General features: G+C 51.5%; 1 protein-coding gene across 1 annotated transcript in view; it reads left to right on the plus strand.

Moving 5' to 3' along the window:
- ATCAY (ATCAY kinesin light chain interacting caytaxin) overlaps positions 1–18,732 on the plus strand; it is a 30,189-nt gene that overhangs the window by 4,895 nt on the left and 6,562 nt on the right. The window contains exons 2-6 of the mRNA XM_045544797.1: positions 9,258–9,316; positions 13,083–13,304; positions 16,015–16,200; positions 16,576–16,678; positions 17,901–18,032. Of these exons, the coding sequence (XP_045400753.1) occupies positions 9,258–9,316; positions 13,083–13,304; positions 16,015–16,200; positions 16,576–16,678; positions 17,901–18,032 (702 nt within the window). The remainder of the gene's footprint in view (positions 1–9,257; positions 9,317–13,082; positions 13,305–16,014; positions 16,201–16,575; positions 16,679–17,900; positions 18,033–18,732) is intronic.

The raw sequence follows: 18,732 nt of genomic DNA on the forward strand, positions 1-18,732 counted from the left end.
TTTTAGCATTTTCTGTGAGTGTAGATAGCGCCCAAAATCCGTCCGTCCCTCTTCCTGTGTATAATACAGAAGATGGTGAGTGTACGGGTGTAGGGACAGATGCACGTGTTGACAGCTTGAGTGGGATCGCTGTCCTCTATCTCTGTATGATGCAGAGAGGGAGGACAGCGTATATGGAGGAAGCAGTACCGCTGTCCCTTCATATGTGCAGGGGATTGGCTCTGCATCAAAATCTGCATCAAAGTCTGTGCCTGCTCAAGTCTCAAAGTTGGCCCTGCAGAACCTACATGTACAGAAAGTTGGCCTTCCACGCACATGGGTTTCACATGCCTTGAATACTGTATTTTGAATTGAGTTTGGTTGGAAAAAAATCCACATAAAAGTGGACCTAGGCAGTTCAAACTCATGTTGTTTAAGGATCAACCGTGTGTGTGTGTATGTGTGTGTGTGTGTGTGTGTGTGTGTGTGTATATATACATATAGATATATATATATATATATAGAGAGAGAGAGAGAGAGAGAATAGTATATATAGGTGCGCACCTGTAGTCCCAGCTACTCGGGCGGCTGAGGCAGGAGGATCGCTTGAGCCCAGGAGGCTGCAGTGAGCTGTGATGACGTCACTGCACTCCAGCCTGGGTGACAGAGTGAGACCCTGTCTCAAAAAAACAAAAGTATATATAGAGAGAATAGCACATATAGAGACCAATAATATATATGTAGAGAGAAAAGCAGATATATAGACAGAAAATAGTATAATATATGTATAGAGAGAGAAGAGCGTAGCCAGAGAACAGCTTACAGGGAATAGTGTGTGTGTATCTATAGAGTCCAATATCCATCTAGTCCTGTATATAATATAGAGAGAGATTAGTATACATACGTGTCTGTGTATATATATGTGTGTGTGTACATATACATATATATGTATATATATAGTTGACCCTTGAACAACATGAGTTTGATCAGCAGGGGTCCACTTCTATGCAGATTTTTTTCAATAAACACATTGGAAAACTTTTTGAAGATTTCCAACAATTTGAGACAACTCACAGATGAACCACATAGTCTAGAAAAATCAAAAAAATTAAGAAGCGCACATATGGGAAGTAACATTCATTCACAGGGTGTCAGGCAGGTGGGGGTGGGGGAGGGGATGGGTAAGTTCGCACCTGAGAGATGCTGTGCCCGCTGTCTGAGGGATGGGCATGCTTGTAGCTCTGACTCAGGCGGTGCTAAGGCAATTTATGTAAGCAAAGCCTTTGTACGCCTGTAATACTCTGAAAATTTCTTTTAATTTAAATAAAAAATAAAAAATTAGGCTGGGTGCAGTGGCTCACACCTGTAATCCCAGTACTCTGGAAGGCCGAGGCAAGAGGATCACTTGAGGTCAGGGGTTCGAGACCAGCCTGAGTAAGAGTGAGACACCTGTCTCTACTAAAAATAGAAAAATTAGCCAGGCATCGTGGTGGCACCTGCAGTCCCAGCTACTCAGGAGGCTGAGGCAGGAGGATCACTTGAGCCCAGGAGTTGGAGGCTGCAGTGAGCTGTGATGACACCACTGTACTCCAGCCCGGGCAACAGAGCAAGAGACTCTTGTCTCAAAAAAAAAAAATTAAATAATTAATTTAAAAAAGTAAAAAATTAAGAAAAAGTTAAGCATGTCATGAATGCATAAAATATATGTAGGTTGTTAGTCTATTTTATCATTTACTATCATAAAATATACACAAATCTATTATGGAACGTTAAAATTCATCAACACTTATGCACACAAACACGTGGCCCCATTCACAGTCTAGAGAAAGGTAATCAAACACAAAGGTGCAGTATTAAATCACAGCTGCATAAAATTAGCCATAATAACATACTGTAGCACCATAATCATTTCGTGGCCACCCCCTGTTGCTGTTACGGTGTAGCGAGTATTCGTTAAAAACACCGCAGGACTCTAACCATCTCCACGTGAGCGGTTCCTTTCCCGGCTATCGCAATAAAAAGCAAGCTCTCGAGGTTCTCGTGTATTTTTCATCGTGTTTCGTGCAATACCATAAAACCCTGAATAACACCATGGAGTCTCTATGTAAGTGCCACTCGTGATGCCAGAAGTGTTCCCAAGAAGCAGAGAACAATCATGACATTACAGGAACAAGTCGAATTGTTTGATTTCTACTGTCGTTAGAGGGGTTGTTTTCCATTTCAGACAATTCAGCTTGTAAACAGATGGCGTAAACTTACGGTATCGATAAACACAGTACTGAGCTGTAAAGGTATTTTTTTTCTTCCTTGTGATTCTCTTAATAACATGTTCTTTTCTTAGCTTACTTAACTGTAACAATACAGTATTTGCATAATCCACATAATGTAGAAAATCTGTGTTCATCAACTGTTTTGTTATCGATCAAGAAGAGGTTTTTAGTAATTAAATTTGGGGAAGTTAAAAGTTACATGTGGGCCCGGCGCAGTGGCTCACGCCTGTAATCCTAGCACTCTGGGAGGCCCAGACGGGTGGATCGCTTGAGCTCAGCAGTTCAAGACCAGCCTGAGCAAGAGCGAGATCGTGTCTCTACTAAAAATAGAAAGAAATTATATGGACAACTAAAAATATATATAGAACAAATTAGCCGGGCATGGTGGCGCATGCCTGTAGTCCCAGCTATGCAGGAGGCTGAGGCAGGAGGATCGCTTGAGCCCAGGAATCTGAGGTTGCTGTGAGCTAGGCTGACGCCACGGCACTCACTCTGGCCCGGGCAACAAAGCAAGACTCTGTCTCAAAAAAAAAAAAAAAAAAAATTATATGTGGATTTTCAACTGTGCAGGGGTGGCTGGTTCCCCTAACCCCGAGAAGTTCAAGGGTCAAGTGTGTAGTAAATATGTATGTGCGTGTATATGTATACATATTTTCTTTTTTTTTTTTTTTTTTTTTTTTGAGACAGAGTCTCACTGTGTTGCCCTGGCTAGAGTGAGTGCTGTGGCGTCAGCCTAGCTCACAGCAACCTCACACTCCTGGGCTTAAGCGATCCTACTGCCTCAGCCTCCCGAGTAGCTGGGACTACAGGCATGCGCCACCATGCCCGGCTAATTTTTTTTGCTATATATATTTTTAGTTGGCCAGATAATTTCTTTCTATTTTTAGTAGAGACGGGGTCTCACTCAGGCTGGTCTCGAACTCCTGACCTCGAGTGATCCTCCCGCCTTGGCCTCCCAGAGTGCTAGGATTACAGGCGTGAGCCACCGCGCCCGGCCCATATTTTCTAATTATTTGAAAATAAGTTGCTGACTTGAGGATCCCTTACTCCTAAATACTTCTGTGTGTGTTTCCTCAAAGCAAGGAAGCATTTATGTAACACTTTCTGACATAAGCATAGTGCGATTGTCGTAATCAGGAAATGTAACAGTCATACGACACTATCGTTCACATGCTATCTAGTAAATTTCACCTCGATTACCCAACAATGTCTCATAGGGCCACTTAGCTAAGCCCCGCCGCAAAGCCCAGGTCTAAGACACTCTGGGACCACTCAATGCATTGGGTTGCGAGTCCCCCTGGGAGGCAGCTGACCTCAAGCTGCCCTGTTTCTGCGATGTCGTTGAGTCCTAGGCTAAGGGCGTGTCCGGCGGGTCCTCCTCAGTGAGACGGGTCTTTCCTGTTTTATAATTGGTGAGTGTGTGCAGGGAGCCCCCTGAAACCACGTGAACAGCCCATCTTTACCTGACTTGCGCCATTTTAGCACTCAAGATGATTTCTGTCCGGCTTGGTGTTCACCAGGGCGGCTGCATGCTCAGACAGGGGGCACGTGGGCTCCCCCACTTTGTGTCTGTGCCCAAACTTCCCTCATCTGATAGGGACATCAGTCACTGGGTGTAGGGCTCGCTCTACCCCAGTGTGACCTCATCTTAACTTCATGACATCAGCGAAGACCCCGTTTTTGGGGAAATCTAATAACAAGCTCACCTGGCCTTGAAAACCGCAGCCTGTCCCCTTTCCCTGCCTCCCCCCACCCCCATGGTCACCCTCCATCCGCTCCCCACCCCCCACACCTCATTCCTCTCTCTGTGCCAGGCACCCTGGTCTGTTCTCTGATGTCCCCTGAACTTGCCTTTGCCCCAGTCTCCACGTAACAGTCACCTCCTCAGAGAAGCCCTCCCTGACCACCCCAGAAATGACTCCTCCTCTGTCCCTAGAAATCCTCCAGGCAGGCCAGCAGGCGGGAGGTGATGCTGCAGTCTAGAGGCCCAATTTCTTCTTCCTCAGAAAAACCTCTGTTTCTGCTCTTAAGGCCTTTTGACAAATTGCAATCCTATCGCAACCCCACGTCGTTGAGGAAAATGTTTTTGTTTTGTTTTTTTTTTAATTTTTTTTGAGACAGAGTCTCACTCTGTTGCCCAGGTCAGAGTGCCGTGGCATCAGCCTAGCTCACAGCAACCTCAAACTCCTGGGCTCAAGCGATCCTCCTGCCTCAGCCTCCCGAGTAGCTGGGACTACAGGCACGCACCACCATGCCTGGCTAATTTTTTCTATATATATTTTTAGTTGCCCATAGAATTTCTTTCTATTTTTAGTGGAGACGAGGTCTCGCTCTTGCTCAGGCTGGTCTCGAACTCCTGAGCTCAAACAATCTGCCGGCCTCGGCCCCCTAGAGTGCTAGGATTACAGGCGTGAGTCACCGCGCCCGGTGGAGGAAAATCTTTAAAGTCGATGGGTTGTGGGTATTAATCACATCTGCAAAACACAACAACACCTAGACTCGCGCTTGATCAAGTCACTGGGCGCTGGCACTGAGCGTTGACACTGAAAACCACCTGTAGCACCCTCCAGACTGGACTCAGCCTGGCTGGGCCCCTGCGTCTGTCTTGCAGACCAGACACCCAACACACATAGTCATGCATCGCGTAACAACATTCCGGTCAGTGCCGGGCCACATCATACAACGGTGGTCCCATAAGATTATAAAGGAGTTGAAAAACTCCTGTCGCTTGGTGGCATTGTCACCATGGCAACGTTGTAGCACAATTACTTTAATTCTGTATAATTTTAGTGCAGCCTAAGTGCACAGTGTTTATAAAGTCTGCGTAGCGCACAGCAACGTCCTAGACCTTCGCGTTCGTGCTCACTCACCGCTCACTCACCAACTCCCCCAGAGCGACTTCCAGTCCTGCAAGCGCCGTTCACGTCCAGTGCCCCATATAGGTGCACAGTTTTTTATCTTTATACCATATTTTTACTATACCTTCTCTCTGTTCAGATACACAAATAACATTGTGTTACAAACGCCTCAGTATAGGAACATGCTGCGCAGTTGGTAGCCTAGGAGCAAAAGGCTATGCATACAGCTGGGGTATACAGCAGGCTGTACCAACTGGGTGTGTGTGAGTACGCTCTGTGTTGCTCATGCAACGATGAAATTGCCTAACCATGCATTTCTCAGAATGCATGCCATCATCAAGCAACATGTGACTGTGTTTGTTGAATGAATGAAAGTAGGTCCCAGGGCTGTTCCCATTTTACTGATGAGGAAAACCGAGGCTACGAGAGGAGAAGGCGCCACCTAGGCCCGCAGCACGGTGGTGGCGGGGCTGGGGTTGGCTCTCAGACTCTCTGGGTCACCCGCACTGTTTCTGCTCCGTGCTGCTGGGATGCCCTCCGCAGCGGGACATTTTAGCTGGTGCCCAGTGACACTCCACCTGATGGGAAGCCAACCTGGGATCTGCATGGACCGTCCAGGGATGGGAGGCTGAGTCACATCCTGGCGGGAATCCAAGACAGTGCTGGCTGCAAAGTGACAGCACTTTCCTCTGGCAGGAGGAGTTGGTAGCTGGATAGAGTTTGCGCACACGTGCCGGCCAGGCAGAAGGGGGCAGGCGAGTGCAATGAGCAAGCACTCAGGGCAGGCGTCAGGTGGCCTGGATGGAGTTTCAGCTCTGTCGCCTTGAGCGGTGCAACCTGCGCAGGGTCCCCTCACCCAGCCTCAGTCTCCCCTTCTGTGCAATGGACTTCTACCTGCCTCCTGGTGTTACTGTGTGGAATAAACAAGATCACACTGTGAAGATCCCAGTGTGGTGCCTGGCGCACAGTGGACACCACGTACAGGTGTAAGGTATGATTCTAGATGATTCTACACCCACAGGCACTGTAGACTCAGGTGCCGGTGGGGGCCGGGAAAGCAGAGAAAGGAATCCGAGGGAAATTCTGACACCCGGGAGAGCGTCGGAGGACAATCCTTGCTGATTATTAGACTGTTATCTGTTGAATGCCGGGCGCGGTGGCTCACACCTGTAATCCCAGCACTCTGGGAGGCAGAGGCAGGAGGAGCACTTGAGGCCAGGAGTTCGAGACCAGCCTGAGCAAGAGCGAGACACCGTCTCTACTAAAAATAGAAAAATTAGTTGTACGTGGTGGTGGCATCTGTAGTCCCAGCTACTCGGGAGGCTGAGGCAGGAGGATCACTTGAGGCCAGGAGTTGGAGGCTGCAGTGAGCTGTGATGACACCACTGCACTCCAGCCTGGGTGACAGAGTGAGACTCCGTCTAAAAAAAAAAAGACTGTTTGTTATCCGCTGGGAAGGAAAGGTCTCCTGATCCCAGAAAAGATGGAAATCTAGACTTTTTGTGTCACATCTCCAATTTGACAGCAAATGTAGAATGTTTCTAAATGCCGTGTGGCAGGACCCAGCTAGGTTTGGCGCATCCGCTGTCAGCCTGCAATTCTGTCACACCATTTTGGGTAACCTTGTACGTGGGTAATGTGTTTCCTACACGCCGGGACCCTGGGCGTGTGAGTTGTCTCTTCACCCCAGTGAGCCTCTTTAAAACCTTCTTCTGGCTTTATTTTAAGCTTTTTTTTTTTTTAGTTGAAGTGGAATTCACATAACATAAATTAACCATTTTAAAGTGTGCAATTCAGTGGCATTTAGTACATCCATAATGTCACACAACCACTACCTCTATCAAGTAGATATTTTTATCTCCCCAAAAAGAAACCTACCCTATTAAGTCACCCACAGATCCCCAGCCCCTGGCACCCACGAATCCACATCCCGTCTCTGTGGATCTGCCTGCTCTGGACATTTCATATAAATGGAGTCTCACACTGTGTGTCCTTCCATGTCTGGCGTCTCTCACTGAGCACGACGTCCTCAAGGTGCGTCCACGCTGTGGCCTGTGTCAGAGCCTCGTCCCTTTTCATGGCCGAGTGATGTTCCACGTGTGGACGGACCACGCTGTGTTGATCCATCCATCTGTCAGTGGGCACTTGGGGCTGTTACGAATCACGATGCTGTGCACATTCGAGTGTGAATTTCTGCGTGGACCGATGTTTTCACTTCCTTGGGGCACCTACTCTGTTTTGACCTTGTCATCCACAGGAGCTGGGTGACACCTGACTCATCCGTTACCTCCAGGACCCGAGGATGCACTGGGAACAGGGCAGTTACTCAAAGAACATTTGATGAATGAGTGACTGAGGACAAGAGGGAGGGAGGGAGGGGACGCCCGTTACATAGACAGATTCCACCCCCAAAGATTGCCAGCTCACGCCCTAAGCGGAACAGAGGCAAGGAGATAAGTAGTTTCTTGAGAGGAGGGAAACCACTCCACCATCCTTCCGGCCTAAACAGCTGGCCTCGCAGCTGAGCGGGCAGCTCTGAGTTGCGGAGAAGAATTAATTTGACACCGCCTGGGTTCCCTGAGTCAGCACGCCCTGCAGCTAGAAGCGCTGGCAGCCCCAGGCAAACCTCTTCTGCCTGGAATTGAACGTTTCCCAGGGGAGTGAAGGAGCCAGAGCCCGGGGTCAGACTCAGCCAGCTCGAGCCCTTCCCTTCCAGAAGGAGTCCAGGGATTGCCAGAGAGCCAGGGCTGCCTCTGCAAATCGTGCTCGGCCACAGACACTCCGAGTGGGAGTCCGGGGCCACCTTAAAGGGACATCAATGTATGCAGTTGGCCACATTTCTTAAAGTAAGCTTTATTATTGAGAACAGTTCTAGATTTACAGAAAAGTTGCAAACTTCGCACAGAGAGTTCCCGAGCACTCTGCACCCAGTTTCTCCCGTGATTAACATCTTCTATCAGTGGAGTACATTGGTCACAATGAATGGAGCAAGATGGATACGTTATTAGTAACTGACTCCACACTTGATTCAGACTGTCTTTTTCTTTGTTTTAGAGACAGGGTCTCGCTCTGTCACCCACGCTGGAGTGCAGTGGTGCAGTCACAGCTCACTGCAGCCTCCAACTCCTGGGCTCAAGGGATCCTCCTGCCTCAGCCTCCCGAGTAGCTGGGACTACAGGTGCCACCATAGCTGATTTTTAAATTTTGTGTAGAGATGGGGTCTCACTATGTTGCCCAGGCTGGTCTCAAACTCCTGGCCTCAAGAGATCCTCCCTCCTCAGCCTCCCGAAGTGCTGGGATTACAGGCATGAGCCATCGCTCCCGGCCTTTATACTGCACTTTTTGGAATGACATCACTGTGTGCAGCCGGTGCTTAAACAGCAGGGAGTTATCTCCTTGAGGGTGGATAGCTACATCAATTATTTGCAATTCTTCCGCACAGGCGATATGTCTCTTCTCCCCTGTTTATTTATTTATGCAATCATTTATTTATACCAGTATGGACTCATGGACATTTATTTTATACTTTAGGTTATAATCCAATATTTCATTATTTATGCACCTGCTCAAACCGTTCCAGCATTGGCATGTAGAGTTCTTATGGTTGACTCTTTTTTTTTTTTTTTTTTGAGACAGAGTCTTGCTCTGTTGCCCAGGCTAGAGTGCAGTGGCATCAGCCTAGCTCACAGCAACCTCAAACTCCTGGGCTCAAACGATCCTCCTGCCTCAGCCTCCCAAGTAGCTGGGACTACAGGCGCCACCATGCCTGGCTAATTTTCTCTAATTTTAGTAGAGACGGGGTCTCGCTCTTGCTGAGGCTGGTCTCCAACTCCTGACCTCAAACGATCCTCCCGCCTCGGCCTCCCAGACTGCTGGGATTACAGGTGTGAGCCACCGCGCCCGGCCTCAAAGGGCTTAATATTCACTTGATATCTGAAAGGAGCCTCCAATGCTGATGTTGTATGAGTTTTCCATGCTAAGAAAGAAATGTATTACTATTTGGGCCTGTGATTCCCCGGAACTAACTGTGTTTTGTTGCTGTTGCTGTTTTGTCTGCACTCGCATGGCTGGACCTGTGTGGGTCACCTGGCGCTCCTGGGGCCGGATTTGCGGTGCCTGGTGCGATGCCTGGTTTTGGTCGCGTCTGCAGGCCGCTCCCAGAAGAGACGGGGATGGAACTGCTTGGCAGCCCAGGGGGAGACACATCCTGTAAGTTTCCACATGCGCAAACATGAGCCCCTTGTTCCCAGGTGTCAGTTCTGCCTGGGGCTGTCACCACAGAAATATCAGAGGCCACACACATGCTGGGTAGAATGTTCTGGTCTGAGACCTGCATGGGAAATGGTCGTGATGGGACCAATGAGAGCGCTGTCATGAAGACAGCATGCTGTGTTGCTGTGTGTCCTTGAGCTGATCGCTCAACCTCTCTGTGCCTCCAACGCCTCATCTACTAAATGCAGGTAATGATCTTCTCACGGGAGGCGGGGGGGGGGGGGGGAGCATGTAAGGATTAAATGAGGTGATACGCGCAAAGTGTTCTCAGGGGTGCCAGGCACAAAGTCAGCACGGTGGAGGGTGGCCGGGGAGGCTCTCCTGTGAGGTTCCAAATATCCAGACACTGGGGACAGGGGGCCCCAAGAGGGATCTGAGGGATAAACCTGGCCTCCGCCGCCGTTATGACTGTGCAGGATTTACCAGGTTACCCGCTCCCTGTCCCCCACCCCCGTGTCTCGGGCACCAGCAACTGAAAGGAAGTGTCCATGTCATTGTCCCTTGAGTACTTAGGGCAGAGCCGCATCAGCCTCTGTCACCCCAGAACCCCATCCCCAGCACGGGCAGTGGAGGAAGGAAGCGGGGGAGGCCTGGATATGCCAGAACCAGCCTGGGTGAGGAAGGAGAGGGAACATTCACCAGGTCCCCAAGGTGTGTCAGCAGCCACCTGTCTGGCCCCTTGTAGGACGTGTCCCGTGTGCAGCAAAACCTGTGTGAGTGTCCTCGGGGCTGCCGTAAGGAACCACTGCAGCCCGGGCAGCCTAAGCAACAGGAGTTCATTTCTCCCAGTTCTGGAGGCTGGAAGTCCAAGGTCAAGGTGTGGGCAGGGCTGGTTCCTCCTGAGGCCGTGAGGGAGGGTCTGTCCCAGGCCTCCCCCAGCTTCTGGTGGTGGCTGCATCCTTGGTGTCCCTTGGCGTGTAGAACATCACCCCGACCTCTGCTTCCATGTTCCCGTGGCGCACTCTCTGTGTGCATGTCGCATCCAAATTCCCCCTTTTTGTAAGTCATAATTAGCTTACGGACCCACTCTACTCTGGTGTGGCCTCATCGTAACTAATCCCATCCGCAGTGACCCTGTTTCCACATAAGGTCACATTCTGAGGTCCTGGGGGCTAGGGCTGTGACATATGAATTTCGATAGGACATAATTCAACCCAGAGCACTGTGCCCGCTGGTCCCTCCAAAGTGCACATCCTTCCACCTGCAAAATGCGTTCACGTTCAAGCCATCCAGTGTCCTCAGAAGACCTAGCCCACTCCAGCTTCAAGTTTAAGTCCAAAATCTCATCTAAATATCCTCTGAACCGGATGCAGGTGAGACACAGATACGAGTCATCCCGAGGGAAAATTCCTCCCCAGCTGCAAGCCTGTAAAACCAGACAGCACGTTACCCCACTTCCCAGAAATACCGACGTGGTACGGGTGGGGGCTACACATTCTCATTCTGACAGGGAGAGAGTAGAAGGAAGAAAGAGATCGTAGGTCCCAAGCCAGTCTGCAACCTGGCAGGGGACACGCCATTCGATTCTCTTTCTTTTTTTTAGGGCAAATTCCATTCGATTTTAAAGCTTGAGAATAATCCTCTTTGGCTCAAAGCTCTGTCCTCCAGGCCCACGTGGTGGTGTTCCTGCCTCCCTGCTAGTGACAAGTGTCACGTCGACACCTTCAGTCCCTCTGTCACCGTGCTGTGACCTTCAGCTCTGCCCCATCAGGAAGAGAGAGTAATGTCTTTTATCAAACATGCCTAATTCACCACTCTAAACCCAGTCCCTGTGAGAAAGGCAGGTGACCCGGGAGGCCTGGAGTCCAATCCTGATGCTGCCCCTCCCCAGGAAGGCATCCCTGGGCCAGTCACTGCCTCACCGTTCCCATCTGTGAAGCGGGTACCATTTCCTGCCATCCAGTTATGGTGAGATCTAGAAATTACATCAGTGCCCAGCCCCTAGTAGGCACCTGGTTTTTAATCGTTTTCTGCTAAAGCACACATGTATGTCCATCTCCTGAGGCTGCTACCTCTGACCAGCTGTTTAGGGGCCCAGAAATTTAAAGGGAATAAAAATAGAGGAGGCCGGGTGCAGTGGCTCATGCCTGTAATCCCAACACTCTGGGAGGCCGAGGCAGGAGGATGGCTTGAGGCCAGGAATTTGAGACCAGCCTGGGCAACATAGCCAGACATCATTTCTGCAAAAAAATAGAAAAAATTAGCTGGGCACAGTGGCTCGCACCTGTAGTCCCAGCACTTTGGGAGGCTGAGGCGGGAGGGTTGCTTGAGGCTGGGAGTTTGAGACCAGCCTGGGCAACATAGCAAGACCCTATCTGTACAAAAAAGTAGAAAAAATTAACTGGGCACAGTGGCTCACACCTGTAGTCCCAGCACTTTGGGAGGCTGAGGCAGAAGGATCGCTTGAGGCTGGGAGTTTGAGACCAGCCTGGGCAACATAGCAAGACCCCATCTGTACAAAAAAATAGAAAAATTAGCTGGGCGTGCTGGCGCACACCCCAGCTACTCAAGAGGCTTAGGCAGTAGGATTGCTTGAGCCCAGGGGTTGGAGGCTGCAGTGAGTTGTGATGACACCACTGCACTCCAGCCTGGGCAACAAAGCAAGTCTCTTTCTCCAAAAAAAAAATGCTCAACATCACTAATCATCAGGGAAATGCAAGTGAAAACCACAATGAGATATCACCTTACTCCAACTGGAATGCGCTATTGCTAAAAACACAAAAAAACAGCAGGTGCTGGCTGGGATACGGTAAAAAGAGAACTTATACACCATTGGTGGGAATGTAAATTGGTACTCTATGGAAAACAGTATGGAGATTTCTCAAAACAACTAAAAATGGAATTACCACTCCATCCAGCAATCCCAGTACTGGGTATTGGTCCAAAGGAAAAGAATCATCCTGTCAAAGGAACGCCTACGCCCGATGTGTATCGCAGCGCTGCTCACAGGGCACGGATATGGAACCCACCCAAGTTTCCATCCGCAGACCACTGGATATCAGAGGCTGAGAAGGGATGTGTGGGGGCGGGGGGACGAGGGAGGCGGGTTAATGGGCACAAACATGCAGTTAGACAGGAGGAATAAATGCTACTGTCCAACAGCAGACTAGGGTGACTATATTAGCAACAATGTATTGTGTATTTCAAAGTAGCTACACCAGGGTACTTGAAATGTTACCAACACAAAGACAAGATAAATGGCTAAGGCAGTGGATACCTAAACACCCTTCCCTGGACACTACAGTCTGTGCATGCAACAAAGTAACACATGGACCCCATACATATGTAAAATATGATGTAGCAATTAAAAAATTCAAGATTTCTTTAAAAGCACACACTGTCTGAGGTCTAGTCCGTGAGATCTTCCCCACATCACCTCCTGTGAGCCCCGTTTTGCAGATGGTAAAACTAAGTCAAGCTCGGAGAGGGGAGGTGGCCTCCTCCAGGGTCTCTAAGCTATTAATAGCAAGCAGCAAAGTCTGGCTTTGAACCCGGGTCTGCCCAGTGTCCGAGCGTGGACCTTGGAGGCAGGCAGTGTTCCCATAGAGTGGTTGTGGCAGTCACCGCTGTCGTGAAAGGATGCCCACTGAATTCTACAGTGGATGGGGTGTAGCCTCCATCCTCACGAGGTCAGGAAGTGGGGAAGAGAAAAAAGAGAGAGAAAAAAACCATTTTTTTTTCTGTTTTTCCCCTTTCCCTGCAGCCCCTCCCAACACGCTGAACTTCAACGGAGCGCATCGCAAGAGGAAGACCCTGGTGGCCCCAGAAATTAACATTTCCCTGGATCAGAGTGAGGGCTCCTTGCTGTCTGACGACTTCCTGGACACCCCTGACGACCTGGACATTAACGTTGATGACATCGAGACCCCCGACGAGACCGACTCGCTGGAGTTCCTGGGGAATGGGAATGAACTGGAGTGGGAAGGTGACAGTCATGGGTGTCTCTGCGGCTTGCTGGAGCTGTCCCTGTATCCTTGTAGGCTCAGGGAGTGACAGGAGGGGCAGAGGCTCAAACCCTGGCTCCGGGAGGGTCCGTCCGTCATCCATCCCTTGATGCAGATTTTTCTTGTGGACTTGCAAATTTTTCTGGGAACGTGGCTGTCACCAGATTCCCTCGGTAATGTCTGGGGACATCTATGGTTGTCACAACTAAGAGAGGGGGAGCTCCTGGCATGGGGTAGGTGGAGGACAGGGACACTGTTCAGCACCCTGCAGGTCCCAGGATGGCCCCACCCCAGAGAAGGATCCAGCCCCAACGTCGACAGTGTCCTGCAAGGAGAAACGTTGTGCCCAGAGGGGGGCTCCTCTTAAAAAGTGGTCAGCACAAGCCACCCTGGATAGGTGTCATTTTAGCTGAGATCCAAGGGCAAGAGCAAGGATCGGAAAGGCCTCCAGTGTGATTGGCGTGGGGGTGGGCAAGGGGCAGAGGTGACCGGGCAGGTGATGGGGGCAGAGACAGAGGCAGCAGATTGCAGAGGGCCTAGAATGTCTTGGCGAGGAGTTTGGCTTTTATTCCCAGCACAATGGTCAGCTGCCCCCAGATCCACCAGATTTGATTTCCAGTGTGTTCAGAAACCCTCCCAGTCCCATCCAGAGAAGAGTGGACAGATGGGGGAGGGGGCTCAGAGGACGGCATCCTGGGAGACGGTGGTGGCCCCGGGGGTGGAGAGAAGTGGGCGGGTTCAGGGTCCCCTTTGGAAGCAGAGCCCACAGCACTTGCTGGGTCGGGGCTGTGGGGTGTGTACAGTGAAGACAGGGTCAGAGATGACACCTGGGTTTTTTGGGCCTGGGCAGGTGGGTGCATGGCTGTGCCACATTCTGAGGAAGGAAGAGCAGTGGGGAAGAGGGGGCTATTTTAAGAGTAGTTAAGCACCCTGAGAAGCCCAGAGAGGGAAGCATTGTGTGCAAGATCACACAGCAAGTTGTTCAGAGAAACTGGGTCTACCCAGGTCACCTGACTTCTACCTCCCTGAGCACCTTCCTTTAAAAAAAAATAGATTAGTATTCCGGGGTGGCTTTTTGACTTCCAGTTCCCCCATTTCTCCCAGCAACCCCCAACTTAACATAGTCACTTGGCAAAGTGCAGGATAACTGCCTGTGGCCCAGAAGACAGAGGGAGATGCCCAGGGAGACAATTGTGTGCTGACACACAGCAGGGACATGGAACAGAACTGCTCATCTGTGGCCCCTGGTGTGCACATGCCTGTTGGAGGAACATAGATGTGGAAGCTGTTAAGAGTACAACGTGGCCAGGGTGGGGCTGATGCAGGGCTCAGGAGGCATGGGGCAGCCTGCTGACTGGGGGGAGGTGGTGCAATCAAGGAAGACTTCCTGGAGGAGGCAGTTCTTGTGCCAGATCTTACCAAACACACAAGCAGGAAGTGGGCAGAGGTGGCCAACCCCACAGAATGAGTTTGGAAGTGTTCCTTCCTATGCAGTATTCTGGAAGAGTTTGAGAAGGATTGGGGTTAATTCTTTTTTTTTTTTTTTTTTTTTTTTGAGACAGAGTCTCACTCTGTTGCCTGGGCTAGAGTGCCGTGGCGTCAGCCTAGCTCACAGCAACCTCAAACTCCTGGGCTCAAGCGATCCTCCTGCCTCAGCCTCCCGAGTAGCTGGGACCACAGGCATGTGCCACCATGCCCGGCTAATTTTTTTCCATATATATTTTTAGCTGTCCAGATCATTTCTTTCTATTTTTAGTAGAAACGGGGTCTCGTTCTTGCTCAGGCTGGACTCAAACTCCTGACCTCGAGTGATCCTCCCGTCTTGGCCTCCCAGAGTGCTGGGATTACAGGCGTGAGCCACCGCACCGGGCCTAATTCTTTAAATATTTGGCAGAAGCCACCAGTGAAGCTGCCTGGTCCTGCCATTTTCTTTGCCGGGCAGTTTTTGACGACCAATCCAATCTCTTTACATCTTCTAGGTCTGTTCGGATTTCCTATAGTATTTCTTCTTGAGTCTGTTTCTAAGAATCTGTCTGTTTCATCTCAGTTACCCGATTTGTTGGCGCGCAACTGTTTAGCATGTTGGCTTGGAATCCCTTTAAAGTCTGCAGCTGCTGGGGGAGTTTAAGTAAATGGGTGTCATGATGTGACTTGGGGTTTTAAAAACAATTCTCTGGAGGTTGAGGGACAGACCACAGGGAGGAGTTCAGGGCTGGGTCCAGGCACAAGAGAGTGAGATGGAGCCTCGGAGATGAGTGTGTAAACGCCAAGGTCTGGGCAGGATTTGGGGAGCCAGGAAGGGGGTGCGGGGATCCACCTGGGGCCAGAAGGAGGCTTGATCCTGCCCTGCCCCTGTGTGCCAGGCTCCCAGAATAAAAGCCAAGCACCCACACCCGGGAGTGCACTCATAGTTTGCTGAAGCAGACACACACTTTCACAGACTCTGGGAAGCCCAGGACAGGTGTCCAAAATGAACACTCTTGGGAGGCTTCCTGGAGGAGGTGGCATTTGAGCCGGGCCTCTAAGGGGGAGTAGGAGAGGAAAATGGGCCTGCAGGGCAGCCGGGCTGGGAGAAGCAAAGGACACGTGGCCCCCGGCAGCAAAGGGAGGCGGGAGAGGATGGCTGGGCAGGAGGTTGGGACACGTCTGGACTCAGGCGTCCCTTCAGCTCACCCCCTGGTCTGGTTCCAGATGACACCCCTGTGGCCACCGCCAAGAACATGCCTGGGGACAGCGCAGATCTGTTTGGGGACGGCGCAGCAGGGGACGGCAGTGCCGCCAACGGGCGCCTGTGGCGGACGGTGATCATCGGTGAACAGGAGCACCGCATCGACCTGCACATGATCCGGCCCTACATGAAGGTGGTCACCCACGGAGGTGAGACCGGCACCCCCAGCACAGCCCGGCCTGCTGGGCAACTGGAGGCCCATCAGTGCCCCTCTCTGACCCTTGGTCTCTTCATCTGATGCACAGGGGTGTTAATCTGTTGAAGCGCTTGGGGAGGGCAGATGGGAGGCGAAGGCGTGAATTGCGGGACACACCCCGGGGCGCCTCAGGGCAGATGCGGTTCCCCACCAGAGGCACAGACTGCTCACGGGGGTGCTGGCTCCCTGCCAGGTGGCTGCAGCCGGAGCTGTGTCCTCCTGGGCAAGGCGGCGCGGTGGGCAGCGCGTGGGGCTGCTCAGGCCTCGCGGAGGAATCTGCCGCCTCTGCCTGGGAGCCGGGGGCCACTCGCTGCCTGCCTCTCCCCAGGGTACTACGGCGAAGGCCTCAACGCCATCATCGTCTTTGCCGCCTGCTTCCTGCCGGACAGCAGCTCCCCGGACTACCACTACATCATGGAGAACCTCTTCCTGTGAGTCGCCTGCCCGCCGCCTGCAGCCTCGGGCCTCTTCTGGGGCCTCGCTGGCCGCTGGGGGCACCAGGAAAGGGGTGGCTGCCGCGGACCTCGAACTGAGTGCCTCCTGGCCCACCGACTCCCCGGTGGCCTTCTTTCTGGGCCTCCCTGTCCTCCTCCACCCCCTCCTCCTCCTCCACCCCCTCCTCCTCATCCTTGTCATCATCGTCACTGTCACCATCACCATCATTTACTGAGCACTTATTAATACTATGTGGCAGCTACAAGGCCAAGTGCTGCCTATATGTTAATGCATCTGCCTTTACCACAACCCTCTAGAGTTGATGTCCTTGTCTCCCGTCCTGTCGGTGAGGAATCTGACGCACAGAGAGGCTGAGTCACTTGCCCAAGGACACACAGCAACGGTTTTATTATGACAGATACAGATGACACCTAGCAAGCACCTGATAACATTAAGACCCAGGAAATCATTAGTTCTCTCTTCATTGTTCTTATTAAGATTTCCAGGCTGGGCACAGTGGCTCACACCCGGAATCCCAGTGCTTTGGGAGGCCGAGGCAGGAGGATCCCTTGTGGCCAGGAGTTGGAGACCAGCCTGGGCAAGAACAAGAACCCCCATGTCTGCTAAAAATAGAAAAATTAGCCAGGCGTGGTGGTGGCGCCTGTAGTGCCAGCTACTCGGGAGGCTGAGGCAGGAGGATCGCTTGAGCCCAAGAGTTGGAGGCTGCAGTGAGCTGTGATGGTGCCACTGCACTCCAGCTGGGAGACAGAGCCAGCCCAGCAAAACATTCTTTTAGAATCACTCAGGGAGAGAGAAGTCTGAGATGGATCGCAGGTCTCCTAACTTCTGGTGCCCGGGGACCATCTGCCATGCCCCTGGCTCTCAATGGGCACCTGTCCCCACTCTAATGGGGATAATGGCCAACCCTCCGCATTAGTCTCAGGAGACATTACATGGGATTGTGCATATAGGAAACACTTGCACTTAATAAGTGCTCAATAAAATGGTAGTTTCTGCAATGGTGGATACTCACTGACACACCTGTGGGTTGGGCTGGGATTACCTACCCCTGTCCCCAGCCGGGACTCCACACAACACCTGAACAGGTGAGGCTGGCCTGGCTGGGACAGAGGTGGAAGCAGACGGCACAGGGGCCACAGGTGTCCTGATGCTGGGCCCCTCCATGCTGGGTCCCTGACTTCCGCCCTCCGTGAGCAGGTACGTCATCAGCAGCTTGGAGCTGCTGGTCGCTGAGGACTACATGATCGTGTACCTGAACGGCGCCACGCCGCGGCGGAGGATGCCGGGCATCGGCTGGCTGAAGAAATGCTACCAGATGATCGATCGGAGGTGAGGGGCTGGGGTGGGGATCGCCTTGGGGTGCAAGGGGCACGAGTGGGGGCGTGGAAATTCACAGAGCACCTACGTGGCCTTGAGCAGCGAGGTCCTTCTGGCAGGTGATGTAGCAGATTGCAGGGCCGCTGTGACACTCGCCAAAAACCACGGGCCTTAAGCAGCAGACAGTTCATTCTCTCTCTGGATTCTGGAGGCCAGAAGTCTGGCATCAAGGTGTCGCAGGGTTGGCCCCTTCCAAGGCACGCGAGGTAGAATCTGCTCCACGTTTCTCTCTGAGCCTCTGGGGGTTGTTGGCAATCTTTGGGGACTCTCAGCTTCTAGATGCGTCACCCTGGTCTCTGCCTTAATGTTCACGTGGCGTCCTCTCTCTGTGCATGTCTGAGTCCAAATTTCCCCTTTTTTTTTTTTTTTTTTTTGAGACAGAGTCTCGCTCTGTTGCCCAGGCTAGAGTGAGTGCCGTGGCGTCAGCCTAGCTCACAGCAACCTCAAACTCCTGGGCTTAAGCAATCCTCCTGCCTCAGCCTCCCGAATAGCTGGGACTACAGGCATGCGCCACCATGCCCGGCTAATTTTTTCTATATATATTTTTTTAGTTGGCCAGATAATTTCTTGCTATTTTTAGTAGAGACGGGATCTCACTCTTGCTCAGGCTGGTCTCGAACTCCTGAGCTCAAACGATCCACTCGTCTCGGCC

Source organism: Lemur catta, chromosome 1 (assembly GCF_020740605.2).
Source record: "Lemur catta isolate mLemCat1 chromosome 1, mLemCat1.pri, whole genome shotgun sequence".
NCBI lineage: Eukaryota > Metazoa > Chordata > Mammalia > Primates > Lemuridae > Lemur > Lemur catta.